Source organism: Daucus carota, chromosome 1 (assembly GCF_001625215.2).
Source record: "Daucus carota subsp. sativus chromosome 1, DH1 v3.0, whole genome shotgun sequence".
Lineage (NCBI taxonomy): Eukaryota > Viridiplantae > Streptophyta > Magnoliopsida > Apiales > Apiaceae > Daucus > Daucus carota.
Window position 1 is genome coordinate 36,433,933 of NC_030381.2, and position 26,460 is coordinate 36,460,392.

At 34.0% G+C, this 26,460-nt stretch overlaps 2 protein-coding genes across 2 annotated transcripts; one reads left to right on the forward strand and one right to left on the reverse strand.

The window, feature by feature from the left end:
* Nucleotides 1–2,321: 2,321 nt before the first annotated feature.
* LOC108221930 (cytosolic sulfotransferase 8) lies at nt 2,322–3,272 on the reverse strand. Its single transcript, XM_017395793.1, has one exon. The coding sequence runs from the start codon at nt 3,270–3,272 to the stop codon at nt 2,322–2,324; it is 951 nt and encodes a 316-aa protein (XP_017251282.1).
* A 4,274-nt stretch (nt 3,273–7,546) lies between these two features.
* LOC108199366 (uncharacterized) lies at nt 7,547–8,782 on the forward strand. The gene is made up of 3 exons (XM_017367153.2): nt 7,547–8,056; nt 8,274–8,360; nt 8,452–8,782. The coding sequence occupies exons 1-3, from the start codon at nt 7,622–7,624 to the stop codon at nt 8,551–8,553; spliced, it is 624 nt and encodes a 207-aa protein (XP_017222642.1). The 5' UTR covers nt 7,547–7,621; the 3' UTR covers nt 8,554–8,782.
* Nucleotides 8,783–26,460: the final 17,678 nt, after the last annotated feature.

A 26,460-nucleotide genomic window follows, 5' to 3' on the forward strand; every position in this document is an offset into this window, starting at 1 on the left:
ATCGGCACACACTAACAACCATTTTTAGGTAGGTGCTGAATTTCTATTAACTACAAATCTCATTAATAATGATAACTCCTGCATGCACAAAACTCTCCATCAATACAATTCCTCCCCCGAATCAAAAATAGTTGTTGGTGTAGGTCCATGAGTACATACTAGAAGCCCATACTTTAATAATCATAATGCTCTCACACAATATAAAACAACACCTTATCCGGCCTGGCCAGGCTTTCCTTCCAATACCCTAAGAGCGTAACTCCAACCATGCTCAGCTGTTCCCAATTTAGCCAACAATTATAGCCAACGCCGTTGGAGATGCTCTAAGATTTGATCCCAAACCGGCCCCGAAGGACTTGATCCGTTGCAGAAAAAATCAAAGGCGTGTTCCAAAGAGATGGGAGTAGGACGGTAGTTGATCTTGTTGGAAAAGCGAAAGAGTGAAACAAAAGTGTCCTTAATGTCCCTGCACGAGTACACTATCTTACCCTTCTCCATTATGGATTTAGGGAGGCTAACTGTCGGAGTATGAGTTCCAATCATTCTAGAGCTAACCAAATCATCACCCGAGAGATAAGAAAACTCGAGCCAAGGAACAAGCTGGTGGGGAGTTTGTTTAAGCAAAGGATGATGAGGATCATGAGCATTCACATTGGATTCTTCATCCCCATCCTTATTTTTTTACTTATAAATTTAGTAATTTCTTAGAATTTTTTTCATGAATTTAAAAATCTTCTACATCTCATTTCCCAACCTATCTCACCCCATCCCTATATTCCCTTTTATATTACTTCTTTCTCTCTCTTCCATCTATTATCTAATTAACTACACTTATAAATAAAACTAAAAAATAAAAGAAAAGATATGGGGAATGAATAGTAAGTCCCCAAATATGGGGTTTTAGTTTTTGTCCCTAAAACTAAACCCCATTTTAAGGTTTCGGATGGAACAACAATTTGGACAAAAAATTAAGAATTTCCCTAAATTATAGGGATATGGAAAGTATGGGGAACCCAATAGGAATGCTCTGAAGATGACAGGCTTCATCATTTATCAAAGCATAGAGGACTGCTTTTAACCAGGTAGTTCGGGATTGGGGGGCAGTTACAAAGAAGATATCATTTTTCGAGACTTGAAAAAAGTTTCAAAGCTAATTTTGTTTCCACTTAAATAAACTTGTATATAATATATACGGTCAATTTTCATGAAAATCACTTTTTTAATTATCAAAGACTTGAGAAATTATATATATTTTTCTTGAAGCACATAGTCTTTTGATGTCTCCAACAAGACAGTGATTTCCATGTTTATTAATTTCTCTTTTATTTTATATTTGTAAAGAAAGTCAAATACAACCCCGTAACTGAAGAACTGAAAATTGGATTTTGTTAATTTTTTTAGTCATTTCAATAACTGAAGTTGACATTATAATTCAGGCGGAGGATGTCTCCGGCCTTGAACAATCTACGTGGTTATCAGAGGTTTAGCAAAGCGATCAAAAGCTTTGTGTTATCTTATTAAGTGTTTAGCAAAGCGATCAAAAGCCCAAGTTAGGATTATGAACTTATAATTTATAATCTATCGAGTCGATTTCATGATTATAAGTTCATTTCATACCGGATCAGATATACATTCTCATTATGAGAACGGGTCATTTGATCGTATCTAAATAAATACTCTGTTTACGTACGTATAGATATCTATGTCGTTACATTACATTTAGGATTAGGAATAAACGTAGTAATTCTGATATGATTATTACATATTTGTTGTTATTTGAAACCTAATCACCTCTGTGAGCTTTTATTGAATCTACCAAAGAAGTGATAAATGGGAATTCTAAGAAAATAAATACTAATCCGAGCTCTGATACATGACATTAAATTCCGATTTTTTTATAATCGACTGATCAACCATTAGCCACACACATATTAATTAAAGACTGTTCCAATAGAATAAGTTTTCTTCTCATAAACACAACTCCCTCGGAAAAATGGCGTCATATATATTACAAGAACATTTTAAAAATTAAAAGGTGATGTTATATGTGATTGTCTTGTTTATAATAAACGTGTGCATGATTTTAGTATTCCGTGACACTTATTCTGTACCAGTCACACAATTATTTCATACATGATAACGAGCTAGGCAATCACATAATTAGCTAAACAAACAAAAGACATGAAAACAAGAAGATGATACAAACAACACGTCTTGAATTCAAATTTATTGAGAGATAGCAGCGTCATATGTTGTAGAGATAATCAACATGAAAACGCTAAACTCTTCTTCTGGGATTTGATCAAGCTTTGAAATCAAATTTATAGAGATAACCCTGAACCACTAAATTTTTCTTCCGTGATCTGATCGAGCTTAGAACCCATCTCCACTGTGAGATGATTTTTCCAATCGCCAACAACGCCACTCCAGAAAAATGAATCATTTCTTACTACACCCAGAAAATCTCCTGTCTTGTTAGCCTCTAGGTTGCTCATAGTATTAAAACTACACAACTTTATAATTTGATCAGGCAACCCTGAATTCTCTTCCTCTTGAGAGAAAGGTTTTCCAAGAAAAAGTGCAAGATGCCTCAGCTGAACACGAGGCTCATTTTGCATGTCCTCATACCTCATAAACAGCACCTTGTGTGGTTTGTCATGGCTTTTCTTCCAATACCCTAAAATTTGATCCCAAACAGGCCCTGAAGGACTAGATCCTCTGCAGAACAAATCGAAGGCGTTTTCTAGAGAGATGGGGGAGGGACGAAAATTGATCTTGTTGGAAAAGTGAAAGAGTGAAACAAAAGTGTCCTTAATGTCCCTGCACAAGTATACTATCTTACCCTTCTCCATTATGGATTCAGGTAGGCTGACTATTGGAGTATGAGTTCCAAATATTCTAGTTGGGCTACTGTCTAGCGAGTTGCTAACCAAGTTATTATTATCTAAGGGAGCAACATATTCGAGCCAAGGAACAAGTTGGTGAGGAGTTTGTTTGAGCAAAGGATGATGAGGATCTTGAGGATGACATGCTTCTCGGTTTATTAAAGCATAGATGATGGCTTTAAACCAGGTGGTTCCAGATTTAGGTGCAGTTACAAGGAATATATCATTTTCGCGTGCTTGAAACTGATTTTGACAATCAATTAACGACTTCAAAACTGTTGAACTATACCAGAAGCCTTGGTATTGATAGCTGTAGGGCTCAAGTATACCTTCTTGCCTTGGCAAAGAAGCAAGCAAGTCTTCCGGGGTACTAAAGGAGTTCTTCATTATCCAGGAGATAGGAGGAAATGGGCTGTAGTAATTGAGTAGTTCTGGTCTAAATATTTATTGCCTAGGCTGAAATAGATAGCTGCAACTATTCTATTTATCAAGGGCTATAATTCAATTTGAGTGACTAGAGGCTGAAACATATATACTGTAAACCTGACCTGCGGACTAATTCAACTTCCACCTGCATCAAGTACTCGGGCCTCCACATATACGTCAGTGATTTATCAAATTATTATTCCTCTGATGAAGTTGCTCAATTTTGACTTTGTCTAGGTATTATTAAAGTTTCTTAAACCATTGACAACTATCAAAAAATATCATTAGTCAAATTCTTATTAATAAAAGCACTGTTCTCCACAAGATTGCGATAAATATGAAAAAAAAACGGTGATAATATTGCCGTGACAAAAGCAAAATCCCCTAATAACAATATTATTACCACTAGTACCATCAGAACAATGGTGCATGTTATAGCATATAATAAAAAAACCGAAACACAAAATATTGTCGATTTTTTTTATAACAAATTAGTTTTAAGTTCTAATTGTTTAACTTAAAAACTCTGTAATTTGTCAAACAATTATTGAGACATCTACCACTACGAGATCTAGAAGAAATCCAATTAGCGTTATACATTGAATATATAACTATTAGAATTCTAAAACAATTATAAATAATTAAGAAGTCCATATGTATAATATTATTAGCCATATACATAATAAACGAAATTCAATTCAAGTCATGTCCTCACAAGATTGCGATAAAAACGAAGGATGATACGGTGGTGACACTAAGCCAGTCGCATAAATTATTTTTCATCTCTTTAGAAATCATAAAGAATATAATGATTTTTATTAAAATAAGATATAACATTCTAAAACAAATTCATATCATAACATGTATTTGAGAATAATTTTTTTAGAAAAAACAAAACTTGAAATACCATCAAATTTCAATACTAGAAAGTTTTATATCTAAACATGATAGTGCACATATAAATATATTAAGAAGATGATAATATATTAAGAAGTTGGTACACGTGGTTGTTTTTGGACGAAACCAGTAGAGGACTGGATTAAAGTTAATACAGATGATGCAGTCTTCAATAATGATAGCATTGGGCTGGGATGTGTTCTGAGGGATGATAAGGGTGTGTTCCTTGGTGCAAGATGCTGCAACATATCTGGCGCTTGGTCCCGAGAGAGGCAGAAGCTATGGGAATGAAGGAAGCCTTGTTATGGGTGCTTTCTCGACGTTTGAATTACTGTGTTATTGAGACTGATTCGCAAATCCTTGTTGATGTCTGTAATGGTGGTCCAGGGAAGTCGTGTTTTGGTACAATTGTTCATGATTCTATCTACTTGTTAAAGCACATAAATCCAGTGTGTGTTAGATTTATTTATCGTTCTGCGAATAGTGTCGCGCATGAAATAGCAAAAGCTGCGTATTCTGTGTCAGGCGTTTGTGAGTGGTTTGATAACCCTCCTGTGTATATTAAGTATGTACTAGACAAAGAAATGATTTGATTAATGCAAGTACTAATTTATTCAAAAAAAGAAGATGATAATATAATCAAACAAAAAATATTAAAGTTCTAGGAAGTACACAAAATATTGTAGTATTGGAGTACATAATTAAAAAAAATATATAATCTAGTCATTAAGTTTTAATTCCTTTTTTGTTCTACAATATTTGTAAACATCCCAGATCAGATTATCTTGTACAACATAAACATAGGATACTATGTTCTACAGTATAACTGATAAGCAGAACAATAATTTTAAAGCTTGTTAAAGTTGAAAGATATTAATGATTAATTGATAATTAATTAATTATGTTTAAGACTACTTATAAATGATAAATTATATATAAATTTGGATAATCAAAGATATTATTTATGATTAAACTAAAAAATTATGACTCATATTCCAATGTTTTTGTGTACTCCATAGACCTTGACCCTATAATACTCCCTCCGACCCACCCATTTTTTATCCAATGTTTTGGTCACAAAGGTTAAAAAAAAGAGTATAAAGTAGTGGAAAAGAGAAAGAAAAGTGGGTGAATTGGTGGGACCCATTGATTTTTAATGTATAAAACGAATGTAATGGAGTAAAAGTTGTGTGAAAAGGGAAGAAAAATGGAGAATTGACGGGATTCATTGACTATTTTTGATAAGTTTTGAAATGTAAAAAATTGAATGGCACACCAAAAAGAAAAGAGTAAAGGAATGGTTGGGATAGAGGGAGTAATAAATTTTAAATTTTAATTTTTTTTTAAATCCGTGCTAGACATAGGTTATAAGAAGTTAGTATATCTAAAACTCACTTATAAAATTTTTGAGCTTCTTTAACCATTGACAACTTTATACACCGACAAGAAACATATTCCCTCCGGCCTATTCATTTTTTTTACTTTTTTTTATTATTTGACATGTATTTTCAGATTTTTATAAATTATGATTTTATAATTTTTTATTAAATTTTTTGTTTCCAAACAAAATCTAAAGATCAAATTTTTATTCAAAATACTTTTTTTTAAGAAATAATTTATAAATTTATATTTTATATTAAAAATATGTGCCAAATCATTCAACCATCGAAAACTCGCATCAGTATCTCAATTTCAATTCAAACATGGGTTTGATTCACACTCCATGTTCTAAGAAATATTTACCATCCGAAAAGAGGAAAAACTGGAGTCTTTTTTTAAAAATGTTATTCGAACCGCCCTTTTTCGATCCATATCAGCATTTCGTATAGAAATTATTATGTCAGCAATAATTTTCCTACCTATGGTGAATTAAATTTCTTGATGCTCCCAATTTTGATATAATAAACATATTTTTAAGCGGATTGAGGTGCTTAATAGATGATCAGGTATGATGATATAATAACATATGCGTATGTCTTATATTAGTTATTTATTAGTTAAGTGATTCATTATAAATTCGTGGCTGGCCGCGTGAGCATATATAATATATTATGACAATGTTGTAAAACATATAAATAATTTTATATCTTTTTTAACAACTTGTGGACTATTAATACTAACTTTTCCTCATCGATCCGTTTCCCGCTAACACATTTTCTATTAAGTAATTCTTACCAATAATTTGTTTAACGATTCGTTTACTAATACTCGACTTGTATAGCATACAATAATGCGATAAACTACAACATTACAAGGACTTTAGCATAACACAACTTTTACTAAAGATGAAATACAAATAGATACAATTAATATATATATACTAGAAATAAAATTCATTTTTTTTATCACCTGCTAATTAGAGTTAGGCTTGTAAATGATTAATAAGATATTCAGATTCCATTCATATATAATTAATTCGAACAAATTGGAATTGTATTTTTGTGTGAGCAAAAGTATCAATTTACTTAATTCATGTGATAAATCGTTTGTGTGCCAAAACAAAGTTCAATTTATTATTTATCTTTTAGTAAAATATAGATATATCTTCTAGGCAAATTTTATTTCAATTCTATAATTGAGAATCAATCAAAAGAATTAAATAAAGAAAAAAAATGCGGATAGCAGTTAGCCTTCCCTGAACCTATCATGGATCACCTGACACCTGTCCTGATAGTAGCAAGAAACATAGTAAAAAATGATTGCTAATTAACGAGATTTTCTGAAAGTCATTTTTGGAGATGTTGAAGAACTAGTTAACCTCTAATTAACGAGATTTTCTCCTCATCTTCGGAGATGTTTCATAACTGGCCTTTAATATATAGTATTTTCTCCATAGTCATTCTCGGAGGTGCTGAAGATTAATTGTAACCCTAGCTAGAAAAGAAACACATTCAGACATACCTAACCTTTAGTGTGAAAAACTATACAGAGCATAAGTACATTCAGATACACAGTATAATCATTTGGTTCTCCCTGGAATAAAATTCTAAACATATATATTATATATAACAAACTGATTCAAAATTTCTATCAAATTAATATTATAAGAATGGGAGTACGTATGAATGCCTTAATTAAACAATACAGTATGTGTTTAATACTGCAACTAGCTTTCAAAAAACTATATTGAGATGTGAAAAGGCAAGCTCAAAAATTTCCAGTTGACTTGTTCGATGATCTCATTCTCATTGTCATAATTTTCATTCATGAGGTCAGTAAAAAATTCTTAATTTAGAATGTATATCTACAATGACACAATAGTTAGGTGGTATACCAGCTTGTTGTCTATATAAAATATTATATATGTATCCAGAGTCTACGGAAATTTGCTATTTATATTGGTGATTGTTTCGGGTTCATTATACACCAATATTTAGCTTCACATAATTAATCTAGCAAGCTCTCTAACAGCCATGTCTGGGTACGATTACACGATGGAGAGGCTCCGGGACCTTGTCATGACTCAATATCAATATGCACCAAGACAAGCTCAAATGGCCGCACATGGATTCTTCGATGCCATGGACAACGATGGAAATGGTAGTGTAAGTTATCGCGAGTTCAAGCGTTTCTTGGTCTCCGAGGGTTTCGAGGAGTTCTCTGATAAAGATCTGTTCAAGAGATTGGACGGAGATGGGAGTCGAGGTCTGGACTTCTGGGAGGTGATGAGTCTTTACTATATCCTCAGAAGTGACAAGCCTTTCTGCACCGAATGTGATGATTTTTTGTTGGAAACTTATTTCGTGTGTAATGGTTGCCGCGGAGGGCCCTACTATTTCTGCAACAGCTGTTGCCAAGAACATAACTATGAAATGGGAGGAGATCACTGCTACCCCGTCTATGATCAGGTACACAAATATATATATAATTTGTCACTGACAAGACTTGAACTCTCGATATCCCATAATCACTACAAAAAAACTGGCATCAGACAACACTAATCAGACAACGGACGCTGAAAAAAGTGTTGGCCGAAACAAAGCGATGCCAGTTTTGTTGTAGTGAATTTGTCGTTGTTTAGTATTATTCTTGACTCTAACATAAACGTGTGTTAAATGGATGCAGCCACCAGTTCATCAAATGCAAAGGTCTCAAACAACAAATTCAATGGTCATGTACACTCCCTCGCGTTCCACAAGTAGAAGTTCTAGTGTATGTTCTAAGCTAGTTTAATTATCGTCATCTATTCAAACGATCTGCCATGTTTAAATTCTTAACCCTAATAGAATAAAAACTACTTCAGGTTGGGGGGAGCAGCTCATTAAGGACAGCTTACAGGACATTTGAGATGGCTCTCAACGTAGCCAACCTCGCTGTTGGAGCCGCTGCTTGTTCCATCATGTAGCTTACAATAATTGTGTGCATGTAAGCCGGATCTTATTTATGTTTGTTGGTGTGCTTTTCTTCTTTATACTTCTGTACTTAGTTTTTATGAATCTCATCGAGAACCCTAGTTCAGGCCAGACAAGTTTTAAGAAATACCTATGTATGGTTGTTATTTATATCGGTTAATCGTTGTACTTCTTGAACAATAAGAATATAAGTCAATGTCAAAGTTTAATTGCATTTGGCCATATTTTCGATGAAGTCCTTTGAATATATATATATACTCAGCTCTTGATTAATTGGCAAACACTACACCAATTCTGGCCATTTACGACGGATATCTTACGACGGAATAAGCGGAGCGCAATACTTACGACGGAACACAAACATTCGTCGTATTTTCTCGTCAATACTTACGACGTAACAACCTTCCGTCGTATATTTTGCTAGAATTCAGGCGCGCTCTAATAAAAAATAATAAATATTTTTCCCGCGAAAAAACCGTCGTAATTTAACCGTCGTAAGTTAATATATCTACCCAATTAAAGGCAAAAAATAAATGAAAATAAATTGATTTTCTCTTCCGTCGTAAATAAGCCGTCGTAAGTTCATATACTTATATAAGTAAATCTGTTTTAAAAAAGGAAAATAAATAAGAATTATAAATTTTAATTTTTTGTCGTAATTTAACCGTCGTAAGTTAACATATCTACCTAAATAAAGACAAAAAATAAATGAAAATAAAGTATTTTCTTTTCCGTCGTAAATATGCCGTCGTAAGTTAACATATCTACCTAATTAAAGGAAAAAAATAAATGAAAATAAATTGATTTTCTCTTCCGTCGTAAATAAGCCGTCGTAAGTTCATATAATTATATAAGTAAATCTGTTTTAAAAAAGGAAAATAAATAAGAATTATAAATTTTAATTTTTTGTCGTAATTTAACCGTCGTAAGTTAACATATCTACCTAAATAAAGACAAAAAATAAATGAAAATAAAGTATTTTCTTTTCCGTCGTAAATACGCCGTCGTAAGTTAACATATCTACCTAATTAAAGACAAAAAATAAATGAAAATAAAATGAATTTTGTTTCCGTCGTAAATAAACCGTCGTACGTTCATATAATTATATAATTAAATCTGTTTTAAAAAAGGAAAATAAATAAGAATTATAAATTTTAATTTTTCGTCGTAATTTAACCGTCGTAAGTTAACATATCTACCTAAATAAAGACAAAAAATAAATGAAAATAAAGTATTTTCTTTTTCCGTCGTAAATACGCCGTCGTAAGTTAACATATCTACCTAATTAAAGACAAAAAATAAATGAAAATAAAATGAATTTTGTTTCCGTCGTAATATAACCGTCGTAAGTTTACCTAACGCATTAAGAGGTCATTTGTTAAATCTGAATCACAATTTCTGGATGATCAAAATCTCTGAACGACAGACAATTCTGAACATGAATGATCCATATCGTTTGATTAGTATTTTCTGGATGATAATATTACACACACATATATAATTTAATTGCTGCTATGCCAATAAACTATAAATTTCCATTTTGTGCTCCAATAATCTTTTGTAAATTTAAATGTAAATGAATTATAGATTAATTTGTAATACATACTTCTCAATTTTAACCAAATATAAAATTAATAAAAAACCAAGAATGAACACTAGACAATTTCTTTTATTATAAACTCCCAGAAGCAAAAACAATTAATGAGTATCACTGCAGTAGTGCAGTGTATCAGTACTACGCGTAAACAAGTCCTGGACCATCCAGCTTCCTTTTCATGCCTCAGTCGTCCAGACAAATTCTTTCTATCATCCAGAAAATTTTCTATCGTCCAGCAACATATCAATTTAGCAAATGATCTGAATAAGAGGCGGGGTTCAGATCGGTCTGGTTCACTTGTAAACAAATGAGGCCTAACTCCCACCTTCCCACATTAAAATCAAACGGCAGGATATTCATTTTTAAACAGAACTTACGACGGATACGATAATTCCGTCGTAAGTTACCATATATCCCTCAGAAGCTACTGCCTCTTTCTCCCCAACATCATTTCTATATGCTCCTAACCAAAACCAAAAAATATGCTCCTGATCGAATAAATGTGATATAGCAAATTACACTCAACACTTGCATCAATCGTTCTTGTAAGTATTTATTTTCTATCTTTCCAATTAAATTGTAGAAATTTTGATCTTCCATATTTTATTTAGATTAATATAATTTTTCAATATTTGTATGTGGGCTTGTGTGCATATTTATAATTGAAATTTTGTTATTTATTATTCATAGATGTCTCCGGATCGTAGTTGGATCACTAAGCGAATAAAACCCGGTGGATATGGTTTTACGGATGAATATAATGAGGGGGTTAAATATTTTTTGGCATTTGCGCGAAGTAATTCTAGTAAGCCGAATGATCCGAATCTTTTGATTAATTGTCCTTGCAATACATGTCGGAATGCATTATACCAACTCATTCCCGATGTCGAGTTCCATTTATTTGCAACCGGTTTTCTTGAGAGTTATACTATATGGAGCTTTCACGGTGAAACTAGTGCATCAAGAAATGAACAAATGGATGATCGGGAAGATGTGTTTGACGAGTATGAAATGTTTATGGATGCTATTGGTGGGGGTGCATTTGGAGCGGAAAATAGTAGCCACGAATAATGGCTGGGAACTGGAAAAACAAAATATTTTATATTAAAGCTGCGGTTATTTACGACGGAAAAATCTGTCACATTTTATGGTTGATAATATGGGCATTGGGGTCCACATGATAAACATACGACGGAATATTTTCGTCGAAGATTACAGTCCTGTGGCTGAACTAACGACGTAAACTTTCGTCATATATTGTCGATCAGCCGTGTGCCCACGCTTAAAATACGACGGTTTTTTCGTCATATATTGTAGTTGATGAATTGAGCAGCGGGTTCCACGTGGCTGAATTTACGACGATTTTTCCGTCGTAACTAGGTAGGCCCCACGATGTAAATACGACGGTTTTGTTTTGTCATATATTGTGATCTAATAAATTGAGCAGTGGGGTCCACATGGCTGAACTTACGACGGAAGTGATAACTTGCGACACAATTTAAATTACCGACCATTTTTTAAACTTCAGACGCCAGCAAAAACGACGAAAATTTTCCGTCATAAATGGCACTAATTACGACGGAATAAGTGTTAAAAATCCGTCGTAAATGGCCAAAATTGGTGTAGTGAAATTAATAAAAATATTAATGGATCAATCATGCAGAGTTGAAGTTTGTATAATCTTTTAAACTAATACCAACTATCAGATTAGTTTTACAAGGTGAAGTTCCTGCAAACCACTCAAAAATAGTATCCAACGTAACTAAAATTTATTATAATAACTTATATTATATCTTACTTATATAATAATAATAAATTGTTAATTATTTAGATAAAGAAATTATTTTAGGAAATCTTTATCTATGCTGGTACCAAGATCATATCAACCTGTACGTGTGGGATCATGAAATTATATAATATTCATAATTTGAATTGTAAACAATTTTATCTATATTGTATTTAATTCATTTTGTCAAATATAATAAAAAAGTATAGAAATATATTGAGAAGAAAGAAGATAACAATACATAAACTTCTTATTAGGGAGTTACAAATACACGTATGAATTATGAAAATAGTATATGAAGCTATATATGATTATTAGAACAAAGTTCTATGTAGTCCACATATTTACTGTAGTACCGTAGATCACGTATGTTCTGCAACTATAGAATGACATAAAAATATTGCAAAATGTGTTATTTTACCAATCATGTTCTATAAATATCATTATTTTGTTAAAAATTTTGACAATCCTAAATATTCGACAAGTTAAATAGTGAAAAACACATTATTCTGCAAAACATGTTAAATTTGCTGAACATATTTACATATTACAGAACATATGTGTTCTACTTGTCGAACATAAATGATTTTCAATATTTTTCATGAAATAGTGATATTTATAGAATGTATTTCACAAAATAATAAGTTTCATACATTTTGCAATGTTTTTATACCATTCTATGGTTGCAGAATATACGTAATCTACGGTACTATAGTAAATATGTGGACTACATGGAATTTAACTCATGAATATTAATTGTATTGTTAAAGTGTTTCTTGTCGTCTCGGTATATGTCCCTATTATGTTTTATATTTTTCCATCTCGGCTCGTAATTAGTCTGGATGTCAGTGTTGTGTGCTAGTTTCACTTGGTTGTTTCAGTTTCTTATTCTGGTCTATTTTCTTAGTTTCTCCGTTCAGTGTTGTAATACTGATGATTTCTTTCTTAGCTGAAAATTTTGAAAAATATTTAAAAGGAGTTGTAGACTCTCACTCTTTTACATCAAAATGAAGTACTCTTATTAATTAAGAGTTGTGTTTTCCTATTTATTTCATAGATAAATTCAAAATTATTCCAAATCATGTAATTATTAATTATTGATATTGATAAACGCTTTAAAACAATTTGATTATAATTCAATTTCATATTATTGAGTTATTGATGATAATTTTGTTGAACAATACTCATCACAATAACTACAAAATACACAAATTCTCAAACAAAAAGATATTGGAGGACTCGAAAACGATGAAAAAGAAATTCCAGGTGATACATAGAAAAATAGTAAAATTTCAAAAACAATAATTGTTATTGTAGTTAAACATAGGATTTTTGTATTTTGTTCATAGATAGATGAATCATTGGAATCGCCATTAAAAAGAATGATATAGGATGAGCAAATATAAATGATGTCCAAGAAAGATTGTATGAAAATTGTGACTAATGTCAGAAGATAAAGTTCATTTTGTTTGAAAAGGAATTAAGGCCTGAACGAAGATGATTAAAAAGAGGTGTTTATTATTTTCTTAATATAGTTAAATGTGTTTTCGGATATAGGACCATACGTGAGAGCCTGTTTGTGTGAGATTAAAGCCAGGATTTAAAATTGTTTCCAATTAACTTAAGTAGAATAATGTCTATTTGCGTAATAAATTAGAAACCGATCTAATCAAAATAAGCCAGAAACTAACTTAGCAGAAGTTAGTTTAGTTTGGGGTGCTTTTTCAGTAAATTTTTTTTCAAAATCTTTTTTTGATAAAAAATACTCATTACACATAAAATTATCTATAAATCACTTTTATTTTTATTATTATATTTTTAATAACTCATAAATTATTAATAAATCAAAATTATCCGAACATATATTTTAGATTCTCATCTTATCACATAAGTATAGTCTCATAAGTCACATGAATTTATAAGTCATAAACTCAAAACTGTAAATATATATAAATGTCTAATACACATACACTCTCGCTCAATCAACCACATTACAAAAACCAAAAATACTTTGGATGCGTTAAAGAAACTTTGAAAATGAGAAATAAATATTTCTTGCGAGAACAAACTGATGGAAGGGGAATATATCCATGATAATTATCAACTTTTTCAAACAATAAAGAGTTCGAAAGAAAAAAATGTACTAAGCTACTTTTTACGAATATCTTTTGAGCGAATTGATATAGAAAGCCAAATTTTGTGACTAATTTTGGTAAAAAAATTATACAAAAGTTCTTTTTACGAAATATTTATAAAATTGTTGAAATAGATCTGATTGTAAAATGAGTGAATGAATATCATATATTATATATAATTGGAAAGTCTACTTAGAAATGGATAATAGAAATATTATTAATTCACATACATTTTTTTATAAGCGATGAGATCCTTAAGTATTGGAATTCATGAATGATGAAATTGGGTTAAAGTTAACATTTTGCGATCTACAGAGATAGAATATGTATTGGTTGTAAATGAATTTTAAAAAGAAATATGAGGTCTGCGTGGTTGGAAGATTTCATTAAAATTGAGACAATTTTTTTGAAAATAAATCAGATGACTACATTTATCTAAGATAACTTAAAAGCTTTATTTACAATATTAAAAATATATATGAATGACATTGCTAGCAAACATGTTGCTCCCACCAGCGTGAATGATTTCCAGCTCAATCCGTTGTACCATCCGAATGTTTTCCATCCACCGGCGCAAATTGTCGGCTCTGCTAATGATTTGAGGTGTTTGTTTTCGTTTGATCTTTCATATGAACCAATTTATTTGATGAATCCATCTATCAGGAAGTATAAAGCTATTAATACTTGGGCCATTGTCCATCCGACAATTGGAATTGACACCAGAGTGATGCTTGGATTTGGGTATCACCAGAGAATCAAATGAGGATTATAAGATTGTGAGGTTTCTGGAGCGACAACCAGACCATTGCTTCAATCCGATAGAGTCGGATGTTGAGATTTACTCCTTTGTGCCCGAATAGTTACCTGATCTGTGGTGGGGAAATTTCCTTGAGCTAGGTTCCTGTAAACATCAAACGTGGTTTCCAATTAGTGTTACCCATTTGAAAATTGTAATCGTCCACGAGCGCAAATTGTTGGTTTTGCTAATGGTTTGTCGTGCCACTCCCTAGTTCTTTCTCTAATTTCTATCAATTTAAGCCTGTTTCTGCCCCCATCCCAGAGGGACAAGTGTACTTGGTAGCTAGACTAAATATTTTGAGCAATTTATGAAGGATTTCATTGATAGTAGAATCGAATAAATTTCTCGTAAATTTCAAGTAAATTTAGGCATATACTAGATCAACAATCAATGGGGCAACGAATGTATATGCAAGATACACCAAGAAAAATACCTTCAACTTACTTACCTATCCCTCTTAATAAAGTTAAATATGAGTATGGATGCATTAAAAGAAAAAAATAAATATGATTTAATACTTATATTGTATAAAAATAGACGATAGACAATTGAATTCAAGATACACAGATTTAAGCATATATATATATATATATAGATATATATGATGCATCAACTAACTATAAGTAAAGCAGTTTTATAACCTTCTTCCACGAGTAGTTCCCCGATGTGATTCCATGGCTACCAAGTTCAGTTATTTCAAGAATAATGACTTGGTTGGAGTGGTGCATCCACATGATTCATGAAGCATTTTCTTCATTGTTTATGGTAATCTGAATACAAGTAAATCAATTAATTTCGCACAAAAACCAAATCATCTTAAGCTAACATGTTTGACGAAACATATAAATGGGTTACATGAGATCCACTTGTGTACCTTAAACACATTTAATTTTTTTATCGTGAAATTGTTAGAAACTCATTACTTGAATAGTGAAACAGAACACTAAACGGTTGAAAGACCAAAAGACTGAACTTGCATCATAAAAGAAAAATGAAATAACTCTCACACAATCACTCAAATACGAAATACAAAAATTAAGAATTAAATACAAATCAATAGAAATCACCCTTACATGACATGCTTGAGTAATTAATCGAGTAATAGCTACTTGAGAATTTAAAGATTACCTTGATAGCTATATTTAAAGGGAGTGATAATATGATTAAGGGTTGAGAACTTGGGAGATTTATACAATTGACAAAGAGCTCAAAAGAGATTTGGGCAACGAGTGGTTCTCTATTAAGAGGTTGAGACAGCGGCGGCTTGGAAATGTATAGTGAAGTAGAAGTGATGATTTAGGGTTATATATCAAATTATGAACCGATACAATATAATTGGGCTAGTTTTGGATATTGGGTCTACCTGAACCCATATTTTGGACTAGATTTTTAAAACCACAACCTTAGCCCAAAAAACAAATCCAAACCAAAATTTGTCTTTTTCAAATGGAGTCTATGTCATATATCGAGTCTTGTCATATATAACCCGTCTATGTAAAATCTAAGGTACTAAACAAAATCATATATATTATTTAATATGTATTATTTCAACAATCTAAAGGACGATGTTGATGACAATGATTTTGAAGCAAAACTAGATTTAAATTAAATATTAACTTATTAATGTAAATTGTAAAGATAGATTAACAAAAAGAATCCTTTAGATGATAAATATAAACAAAAGACTAGATGTATATTAGTAAAGAACAACAATACATACCAAAAAAATTCTGCTTATATATAAAACTACTATGGGATAAATGAAAAAATTAACGTGTACAATATACTTTCTCACAGACAAATACACACACACACAGACACACACATATGGATTCTAATCCATACCAGTGTCAAAATTAATTACCTTCTAAACCACATTCTTCTTTTCGTTCATGAATTAGATACAAGATAGTAATACTTGGTGAGGACTTCACAGAGGTAGACAACTTTATTTTTTGCTAGACCGGGGGTGAAAATGATGATTGAGACTACGACAACTAAGATAATTTCAAATAAGATTAAGGTCGTTTTACTATCTACACAATATTTTTAAACAATATGCCATTACCTGCTCCAAAATAGCCAACAAATGTCTTTTTATTGGAGATTAAATCAATAATCGAAATTAGCTTAAGCCTAAAATATTAATGAGTAAAAATAATATCTTCAAAAAAAGCAAACTTTATTTTTCTGTTGATGCATGTGACACAAACACTTCCAGTTTTGTAATATGTTCATCAATAGGAACAACTTGCACAAGCTTCGGAATCAGAGTTGTCAGCTTTTTACATTACTTTGTCTCTAATAATATAAATGAAACACTACATACTTAAACATATGTGATATGAACTTCATAACATGTTTTTATTCAAGCTATATGAACTCATCTATAATATGTGTATCATTGTGGAACTCTGTTGTCCACCTGTTTGATGGTGACTGACACATCAAGAACCTCAAAATCATCTTTCAATTATGGGAGTGAAAGTGGTAAGATTTTTCACATCTTTCAAGATTTCAAATTTTTTATTACAATCCAAATTAAAAGAACAAGAATCATTTCTTACGTCCACTAATATTTATTATGAGGAGAAGTAAGCTTTATAGAGGCAAAGAACATTTCACATTCTACTACGGTGTTACAGACCTGGATGTGGTCTTAGTCATTTCAATTTCATTTCATCAATTTGTTTTGTTCAGAATTGTGACAACACGGGTCAAATCCCGAGTCTTTTTTGAAAATCGGGTCAAGTACCGAATTCCGAATCCGAAAATAAGCCCAAATAAACTGGCCCAACTGCAGCAACTTGGATAATTCACAAGCCCACCACATGCCCCCAAAAGATCATGATTTGTTGGTGCAATTAGTAGTAGTACTTATGCTTATAAACAGAACTAAAGTCTCCACACTCCTCGATGTGGGACTGGGGTGTTATAAACTCCCCCACTTAAATTCCTGACATCCTTGTCAGGACAAAACAGATAGCCCATAGGCCCAGATCGAACCTCTCTAACCATTATGGGATAATACTGGCCGGCTTCGTGTCCCTGCCTCCAGATCTCTGTCCATTGCGGGATAATACCACCAGCCTCCGTGTCCCCACCTCCGGCAACTTGACGAATCAAGCTTTCGAGAGTTGGCTCGATAGCATATGTGAAACAACGAGTTAAATCCCGAGTCTTTTTCAAAAATCAGGTCAAATCCCGAATTCGAAATCTGAAAATAAACCCAAATAAACTGGCCTAACTGCAAGCCCACCACAAGCCCCCAAAAGATCATGATTTGTTGGTGCAATTAGTAGTAGTACTTATGTTATAAACAGAACTAAAGTTTTCACAATCCTCGATGTGGGACTGGGGTGTTACAAGAATATATGTTCTTATAATTTTATTGAACCTAGACTATGTTAGGCCGACTAAACTCACTATATATAATAATATAGTGAACACAATCCAAGACAAACACAAGTATAAGAGAATAATTCAATAAACTCTTATTCACAAAACTCAGTAGTTTACAAATAATCTCTTAGTGATTTATACTTTATCACTAAGAGCTGCTAGGTTACACGTATGATATTCAATCGATAACTCTTCTAGAGTAAACCCTAAGCTGTGTTTATATACACAGTTACATGATATCTACTGATTGATTTATAATTATCTGCTTCCTAAAATAATCTAATCAGTAGCTATCCTTCTGCTGTCCTGATCTGCACAATCCCTCTTGATCTTTATCTTCCTTACTTAGTCAGATATGCTCCTGAAAATCAGCCGCCTGCAAACTCTGATCATCGCTTAAACTCTGATCCAGCTGGCAGTCGTTAAACTCTGATTTCTAGCTAAACTCTGATATTTGCTTCTGCACACTAAACAAGTTAGATACCTGTGACATCATCAAATATGTAACAATCTCCCCCAACTTGTACATTAAACAGAATGAACAAGTTCTATATATTTACTGATGATGTCAAAAACAATCAAGGACAAATGCAAGAAATAATTAATCTGCATAAATAAATTATAACTTACAGATTGAGCAGAACTAATTACAACTTACAGTACATATCAGAACTTAGTCAGCCAATCAATCTATACCCATAGCTCTCCTTAACAAACTGAGTAATCAGCTTTTCTTCAATTTGCTTCAGAGTCTGTATCATTTGAGCTTTGACAGTCTTGAGTTCTTCATCTTCATCTCCTGTCTGGTATATGGCTGATCTCAAAGCATTTGCTTTGCTTCTCTTCATTGCTTCTCCCAATTGAATCACTCTAGGCCTGTCTGCTTCATTATTATAACCCAAGACTCTGATATTTGCAATAGTCTCCATCACAGAGCTATTCTTTTCCATGTCAATTTCAGAACCATCATCTTGAGCTATTTTAGGAATGTATTCTACATCAGGCTGTACTCCATAGAATCTTCTCTTTTCCCTGATTGTCCTTTTCATTAAGTCTGACCACCTCTGAGTAGCTTCATTCTTGATCTCCAGCATATAGTGAAAATGCTCCAGCTCCCTCAGAGATTTTAGTAACAAATCAGCTTCTGAGATTCTATAAACTCTGCCAGACTCCAGAAATATAGCAATCTTTTCTTTGTCTTCTGTCCCATCATGAGTGTCCATTAAGATTTGAACTGACTCAACCTTATCAAGATCCTCCTGTGTTACAACTTCTCCTACTTTTTCAGTCAGAGGATAAGGATCTCTGAAAGTAGTTGCTGAGCCTGTTTGAATCTTTTCTTTTCTATGACCAAGGCCAGTCCAGTCATAAGCTTCTTTTCCTCTGGTTCCATGAGTTCTGATTCTGGTGAGCAGTGAACTTTCTTTGTACAGATTTGTACCAAGACTTCCAAATAGACTTTTCTTCTTCTGGGATTTATCTTTGTCAACTTGAGCCCTGTCAGTGGTTGACTTGATCCATGTAGCTTTAACCTCAACTGGCTTCACATTTTCTTCATCTTTGTGTTTAGCTTGAGCAATGTCAGAGGCTAAATTCTGATCAGTTTCTTTAGGAATGTTTACAGGTGTTTGTTGAACTTCTGATTTAGCCTTTCTTGTAGATGGAACACCATCTATGACCTTTTTCCCTTTTCTGCTTGAATCAGAGTCAGATTTTTGATAAACTCTGGGCCTATTTATATCAGCATAATTAATCTCACTGATCACAATTCCTTTCCTTCTTGAAGAAGTTGACTTCTCAGTGACCAGCTTCTTGCCATCAGAGCTTATTTTCTTCTGATCAGTTGCAGTTTCATTAGGCTTTGATTCTCTGTTCTTCTTGATCTCAGCAGCCAACCTCTCTTCTTCTTTTCTGATGTCTTCAAGTGATAACCCTGGATTTTCCTCTTCGAATAGATTCTTTGCAACTGCTTCATCAAAAGCTAGTTGTGTAGGGGCCTTGTAGAAGAAGGTCTTTTCCTCTCCTTGAAACTTCACTGTGTGACTCAACAGCTTAGATTCAGGATCACCAAGCTCAACTAATTGTTCAGAGAGAGCTTTGGTTTTACAGTCAGCTGGTATCAGAGGTTGTTGGGATTTTCTTTTCTGTGGTTGCTGAGAACTGCTTCCAGCCTTATCATCCCTCTTTTCTTTAGACTGACTCTGAGAGTGCAAGATTATCTGAGAGTTCAAATTTCCAGAGTTTAAATTTCCAGACTCCTTCTTTTCTTCATCCTCTTCCTCATCATCTGGTTTTCTCTGTTGCTGATCAACCTTGCATTTGTCTTTCTGTACTTTCTCCCCCTTTTTGGCATCATCAGGGATGAGAAATTTAACCAATTGAGCAACAGAGGAGCTCAACTCAGCCAGAGTTTGTTGCATGGATTGCTGAGTGAATTCTATAGAGGATAGTCTGGCTTCCACAGAGGAAGTTGGAGCTCTTTGCATCCTCTTAGAGTAACTGAGAGTGCAAACTCTGTTCTCTGTAGGTTTGGAAGAAGGAACTTCACAAACAGGAGCTGTTGATGCAGATTGAGCTGGTGAAGGATCTCTGACTGGAGAGACTTCCCTGACTGAAATGCTGATTCTGTTCTCAGCTGAGACTTCAGCTGCAAGACCAGCTGGGGCAATAGGATGACCAGAAGTGACCTCTGTAGTATCTGTATCATCATCATCAACTGCAATACTGAGTGTCTGTGAGCATAAAGGAGCTGTAGCTTCCTCAGAATTTGCAGCAGATAATATCTCCTGATCAGGAGCTGCAATCAATTCTTCAACAGGAGTTATGATTTCTTGAGCAATGTCTGGAGTAGTGACAATTGCCTCTGGAATCAACTCAGATTCTTCAGGAATGTTGTCAGAGATAGGAATTGCAGCTTCTGTGGAATGCAGCAAAGGATCCTCTGACTGAGGAATAGATTCTGACATTGTGGTGTCAGCATGAGGTGAAGTAGTCAGAGGTACTGCAGATAGGGGCTCTATCATCAGAGGATCAGAAATTGTTACCATCTCAAGAGGATTTACTGTGGATTCTAGAGGAGGGTCCACAGTGAGATCAGTGATAGTGGAGGTGGGCTTGATCTTCTTTCTGGGCCTGGAGATGAGTGGTACTGGTTCTGGCTCAGAGTCTGAGTCAGAGTCTGATAGTTTCTGCATAAATCTTCTCTTCCTAGGTGGAGGAGATGACTGTTTGGATGGGGATGACTGTTTGGATGACCTCAGTACTCTGGTAGGTGAAGATGTTACAACTGGCCCTTTTTGGGAAGGACCAGAGGTTTGCTTTGGTTTAGATTTTACAACTGGCCCCTTTTGAGAAGGACCAGAGGTTGGTATTTCTTGTGGATGTTGGGAGGAGGTTGGTAAATTTTCATCAGAAAATAGTGAGCCATATTTATCTGGCATTGCCAGCTTCAACTTATCCTGCACAGTTACAGGTATGGCAAAAATGGGCAGTTGGGGTTTCTTACTGTCCTTCTTAATTAAATCAGAGAAAGCTCTTTTTGTAATTTTGAAGGGTGGTTCAGTGTCAGTATCAGGAAGAGGTACCAGAGGAAAACAATATGAGAAAATAAGCTGACAAAATCTAGCAAAGTAGACAGTTTTCTCATCCTCTAATCTCCTATCACCAATAAATCTCAAGATATAAGGAGCAATATCAAAGTTGAGATTATGAATCAGAGCATACCCAATTTGCTGACTGAAAAGTGGGATTGCATCATAGTTGCTGCACTTATTTCCAAAGGCTCTGGTGATACAGTCGTAGTAAAAGCTCCATTCTTTGCAGAGACAAGGGCGCTTGAGTTCCCCCATCTTGTCAGTGTTACCAGAGTATCCAAAGAATTGCATCATATCCTTCAGAGTTTGGGTGCTGACAGAGCTATGATATTTGGAGTGCTGTGGAAGGTGGAGAGCCTTTCTTACAGTTTCAGGAGTGACAATATACTCCTGACCATCATATATGCATGTCAAAGAGGGTGATCCATGTTCACCACCATCATTGTATTTTGCTGAACGCCAGAGTGAGATAACTTGTGCTGGAGAAATCACCTCTGGTTGTGTGAGTGCATACATGAGCTCACTGTGAGCCAGATAGTCCTGAATGAGATGGAACTCGCTTGGAGCTTCATCGTTTGTCAGGATTGCAGCGTAGTTGTTGGTGACGAACTTGACACCATTATATTCAAAAGCTTTGGTCGACATTTTCTGAAAAATCAAGAGAATAGTGAGGTGTAGACGAGGTGTTTGATGAAATGCGCACAAGAGTTTTTGAAACGATTATCAGAGAGAGAGAGTGATCAATTTGTGTGAAATAATGAAAAATTTCAATTTCTGACAATATATATGTGCATACGCATACTGGTGAGAGATAATCGCTGTAGTGGGGCACGTGGCAGGTTCTAAACGGTAAAAAATATGGTAGTGGAGAGGTAATTATGAGTGGCGTGTGAATCTGAACAAACATGCACCATTTACCAATAAAACACAATTATTTACCGTGTTTTTCTCCACTCAGGAATTCAAATGGTTTTTCTACCGTTTGATAATAAAAACTAATATTATCTGACCAAAATATTTATTTTAACTCGGACTTCGATCAGAGACTGACCATTGACCAGAGTTTAAATAAATGACTTATAAATTGACAAATCAGAGAGTGATCATAGAATATTGTAATGATGAGAGATAAATATTCAAGATCTAAACGACACTTGCTCCTCAGAGTTTGCAAATATTTGTTGAACTCTAGTCAAAAATTACTCGAAGCCAAAAAAAATTGTTAATCACAGAAGTGGAGTGAGGTGTGTGTTAACATGAATATTCTAATGTTACAGAGATTGTCAAATTTCTTAATTAATATTAGAAAGAATCAGATAATAAGAAAATGTTTTAAGCATCTCATAAGCCGAGTTTCTCACAAATGGATCAGAGTATACTTATTTCTTCTCTTTGGAATCACAAATGTCTTTTTGAAAGGAAACTTCTCATGGTAAGTGAGTTATAACCTTTATTAGACTTTTTGTTTTCTCAGAGTATTTCTCCAGTAATCAGAGAATGTGAAAAGTCACCAAAAAATTGTTTCAATTTTTGATGCATTTGCTTAATACCAGCAGTGCACTTGGTTCTTTCCTTTCACAAATTTTCTAAGATCTCAAAGGAGTACCTGAGATTATTTCTTTTGTTTTTCTTTTCTTTTGATTTTCTTTACTGAGAAGAAATTTCTTGAGGATCCATAACTGAAATATATTAACTCTTAGCTCATGAGAGGAGAAAAGCAGATTCTTTTCTGAGTACATATCTAATATTTGAGAAGTAAGACAGTCTAGGTAACAAAATTAACTCATGTGTTGTGTGTTAAGGATTTCCACAGCTGTAATATCACAAAGTTCAGACTTTAGAGAGGCTTATGACTAGATTCAATTAAGTGCAACATATTCTTCACAGGAATATCTTTCATCATGAAAAATTCAAGTAATCAGAGTTTGTCGGGTCAGAGTTTAAATATCAGAGTTTATCAAATCAGAGTATAATCATCAGAGCCTTGATCAGAGAATAACAGATGCAGGTGTAGATCATGTTAACAATAACAAACATTAACAGATATAGTATTATGCAATGTATCAGAGTTTAGAGAGGACCAGAGATCATCCCTAATTCGTTTACAAGCCTTGTGAATGTTGCTTCAGCCAGAGGTTTGGTGAAGATATCTGCCAACTGCTGATCTGTTGGAACAAAGTGAAGCTCTACTGTTCCTTCCATCACATGTTCTCTGATAAAATGATACCTTATGCTGATGTGCTTGGTCATGGAATGCTGTACTGGATTTCCTGTCATAGCAATAGCACTTTGATTATCACAATAAATAGGAATTTGAGTCAGAGTTAACCCATAATCCAGTAGTTGATTCTTCATCCATAAAATCTGAGCACAGCAGCTTCCTGCAGCAATATACTCTGCTTCTGCAGTGGATGTGGAAATAGATTTTTGTTTCTTACTGAACCAAGAAACTAATCTTCCTCCTAAAAATTGACAGCTCCCACTTGTACTTTTTCTGTCTATTTTGCATCCTGCAAAATCTGCATCAGAGTAACCAATCAGTGTAAAGTCTGATTCTCTGGGATACCAGAGTCCCATCTCAACTGTTCCCTTGAGATATTTGAAAATCCTTTTGACTGCTACAAGGTGTGGTTCTCTTGGATCTGCTTGAAATCTTGCACAAAGACAGGTTGCAAACATGATATCAGGTCTACTAGCAGTCAGATATAGAAGTGAGCCTATCATACCTCTATAGTTAGTAATTTCTACTGGTGATCCAGTATCTTTATCTAACTTAGTGGCAGTTGCCATTGGAGTGGTGGCAGCTGAGCTATCCTGCATGCCAAATTTCTTTAGCAAGTTCCTGGTATATTTAGACTGATTAATGAAAATCCCCTCATCAGTCTGTTTGACTTGAAGTCCCAAAAAGTAGCTCATCTCTCCCATCATGCTCATTTGATATCTGGACTGCATAAGCTTAGAGAATCTCTCACAGAGTTTAGGATTAGTAGACCCAAAAATAATATCATCTACATAAACTTGAACTAACAGCAGATCATTACCATGGTTGAGATAAAATAGAGTTTTATCAATTGTACCTCTGTTGAAACCACTGTCCAAAAGAAATTGAGCCAGAGTTTCATACCATGCTCTTGGTGCTTGCTTTAGTCCATACAGTGCTTTATCCAATCTGTAGACATGATCTGGAAATTTTGTGTCCACAAATCCTGGAGGTTGTTCAACATATACTTCTTCCTCCAGCTCCCCATTGAGAAAAGCACTCTTTACATCCATCTGAAACACTTTGAATTTTTTGTGTGCTGCATAAGCCAAGAAAATTCTGATTGCTTCCAATCTGGCAACTGGGGCAAAGGTCTCATCATAGTCAATTCCTTCTTGTTGAGAGTATCCCTTAGCCACCAGTCTGGCTTTATTTCTTGTAATTACACCATCACTGTCTGTTTTGTTCCTGAAAACCCACTTAGTACCAACAATTGATCTGTTCTTTGGTCTTGGTACAAGTGTCCAGACTTTATTTCTCTCAAATTCATTTAACTCCTCCTGCATTGCTGTTACCCAGTCTGCATCCTTTAAGGCTTCTTCCACTTTCTTTGGTTCTGTTTGAGATAAAAATGAATGAAATAAGCACTCATTTGCTGTTGCAGTTCTGGTTTGTACTCCAGCATCTGGATTCCCAATAATCAGATCTGGTGTATGAGACTTTGTCCATTTTCTTTCATGTGGCAGTTGATTTCTGGAACTAGATCCTCCCCCATGATCCATGCCAGTATCATTCTGAGTTTCTGATGCCTCTCCCCCATTATCCATGCTATCTCCATGAGCATTCTGAGTTTCTGATGCTCCCCCTGAAGATGTGTTCTCCTGATTCTCTGATGTAGAGTGATCAGAGTTTGAGGAGTCAGAATCAGAGTTTGTGTTTTCTGCCGAGTCTGCAACATTTTCATTCAGATTGTCATTTTGAAAGTGCTCCCCCTCAACATGTGCTTGAGGTTGGTGATTAGAAGTGACATGCTCTGATATTGTCTCAGAGTCAGAGTTTATGGAATCAGAGAATACATCTTCATCTTCAAATCTCAGTTGCTCATGATCTTCAAAATCTTCCATTCCAGTTATTTTCTTATCATCAAAGGATACATGAATGGATTCCATGATTACCCTTGTTCTCAGATTGTAAACTCTGAAGGCTTTTGTTGATAAAGGATAACCAACAAAAATTCCTTCATCAGCTTTTAAATCAAATTTGGTTAGCTGTTCAGGATGATTTTTCAGAACAAAACATTTACATCCAAAAATATGGAAGTATTTGAGATTTGGTTTTCTGCCTTTAACCATTTCAAATGGAGTCTTCCCATGTTTGTTAATCAGAGTTGCATTCTGGGTGAAACAGGCAGACTGCACAGCTTCAGCCCAGAAGTATGTTGGTAGCTTTGCTTCCTCCAACATGGTTCTAGCAGCTTCAATCAGAGTTCTGTTCTTTCTTTCAACAACACCATTTTGTTGAGGTGTTCCAGGTGCTGAAAATTCTTGTTTAATGCCATTTTCTTTACAGAACTCCTCCATTTTAAAATTCTTGAACTCAGTGCCATTA

Coding starts and splice junctions, on each gene's coding strand:
- LOC108221930 (XM_017395793.1), bottom strand. CDS start 3,272: ATGAAGAACTCCTTTAGTACCCCGGAAGACTTGCTTGCTTCTTTGCCA.
- LOC108199366 (XM_017367153.2), top strand. CDS start 7,622: ATGTCTGGGTACGATTACACGATGGAGAGGCTCCGGGACCTTGTCATG. Junction 8,057..8,273: donor GCTACCCCGTCTATGATCAG/GTACACAAATAT, acceptor AAATGGATGCAG/CCACCAGTTCATCAAATGCA. Junction 8,361..8,451: donor CCACAAGTAGAAGTTCTAGT/GTATGTTCTAAG, acceptor AAACTACTTCAG/GTTGGGGGGAGCAGCTCATT.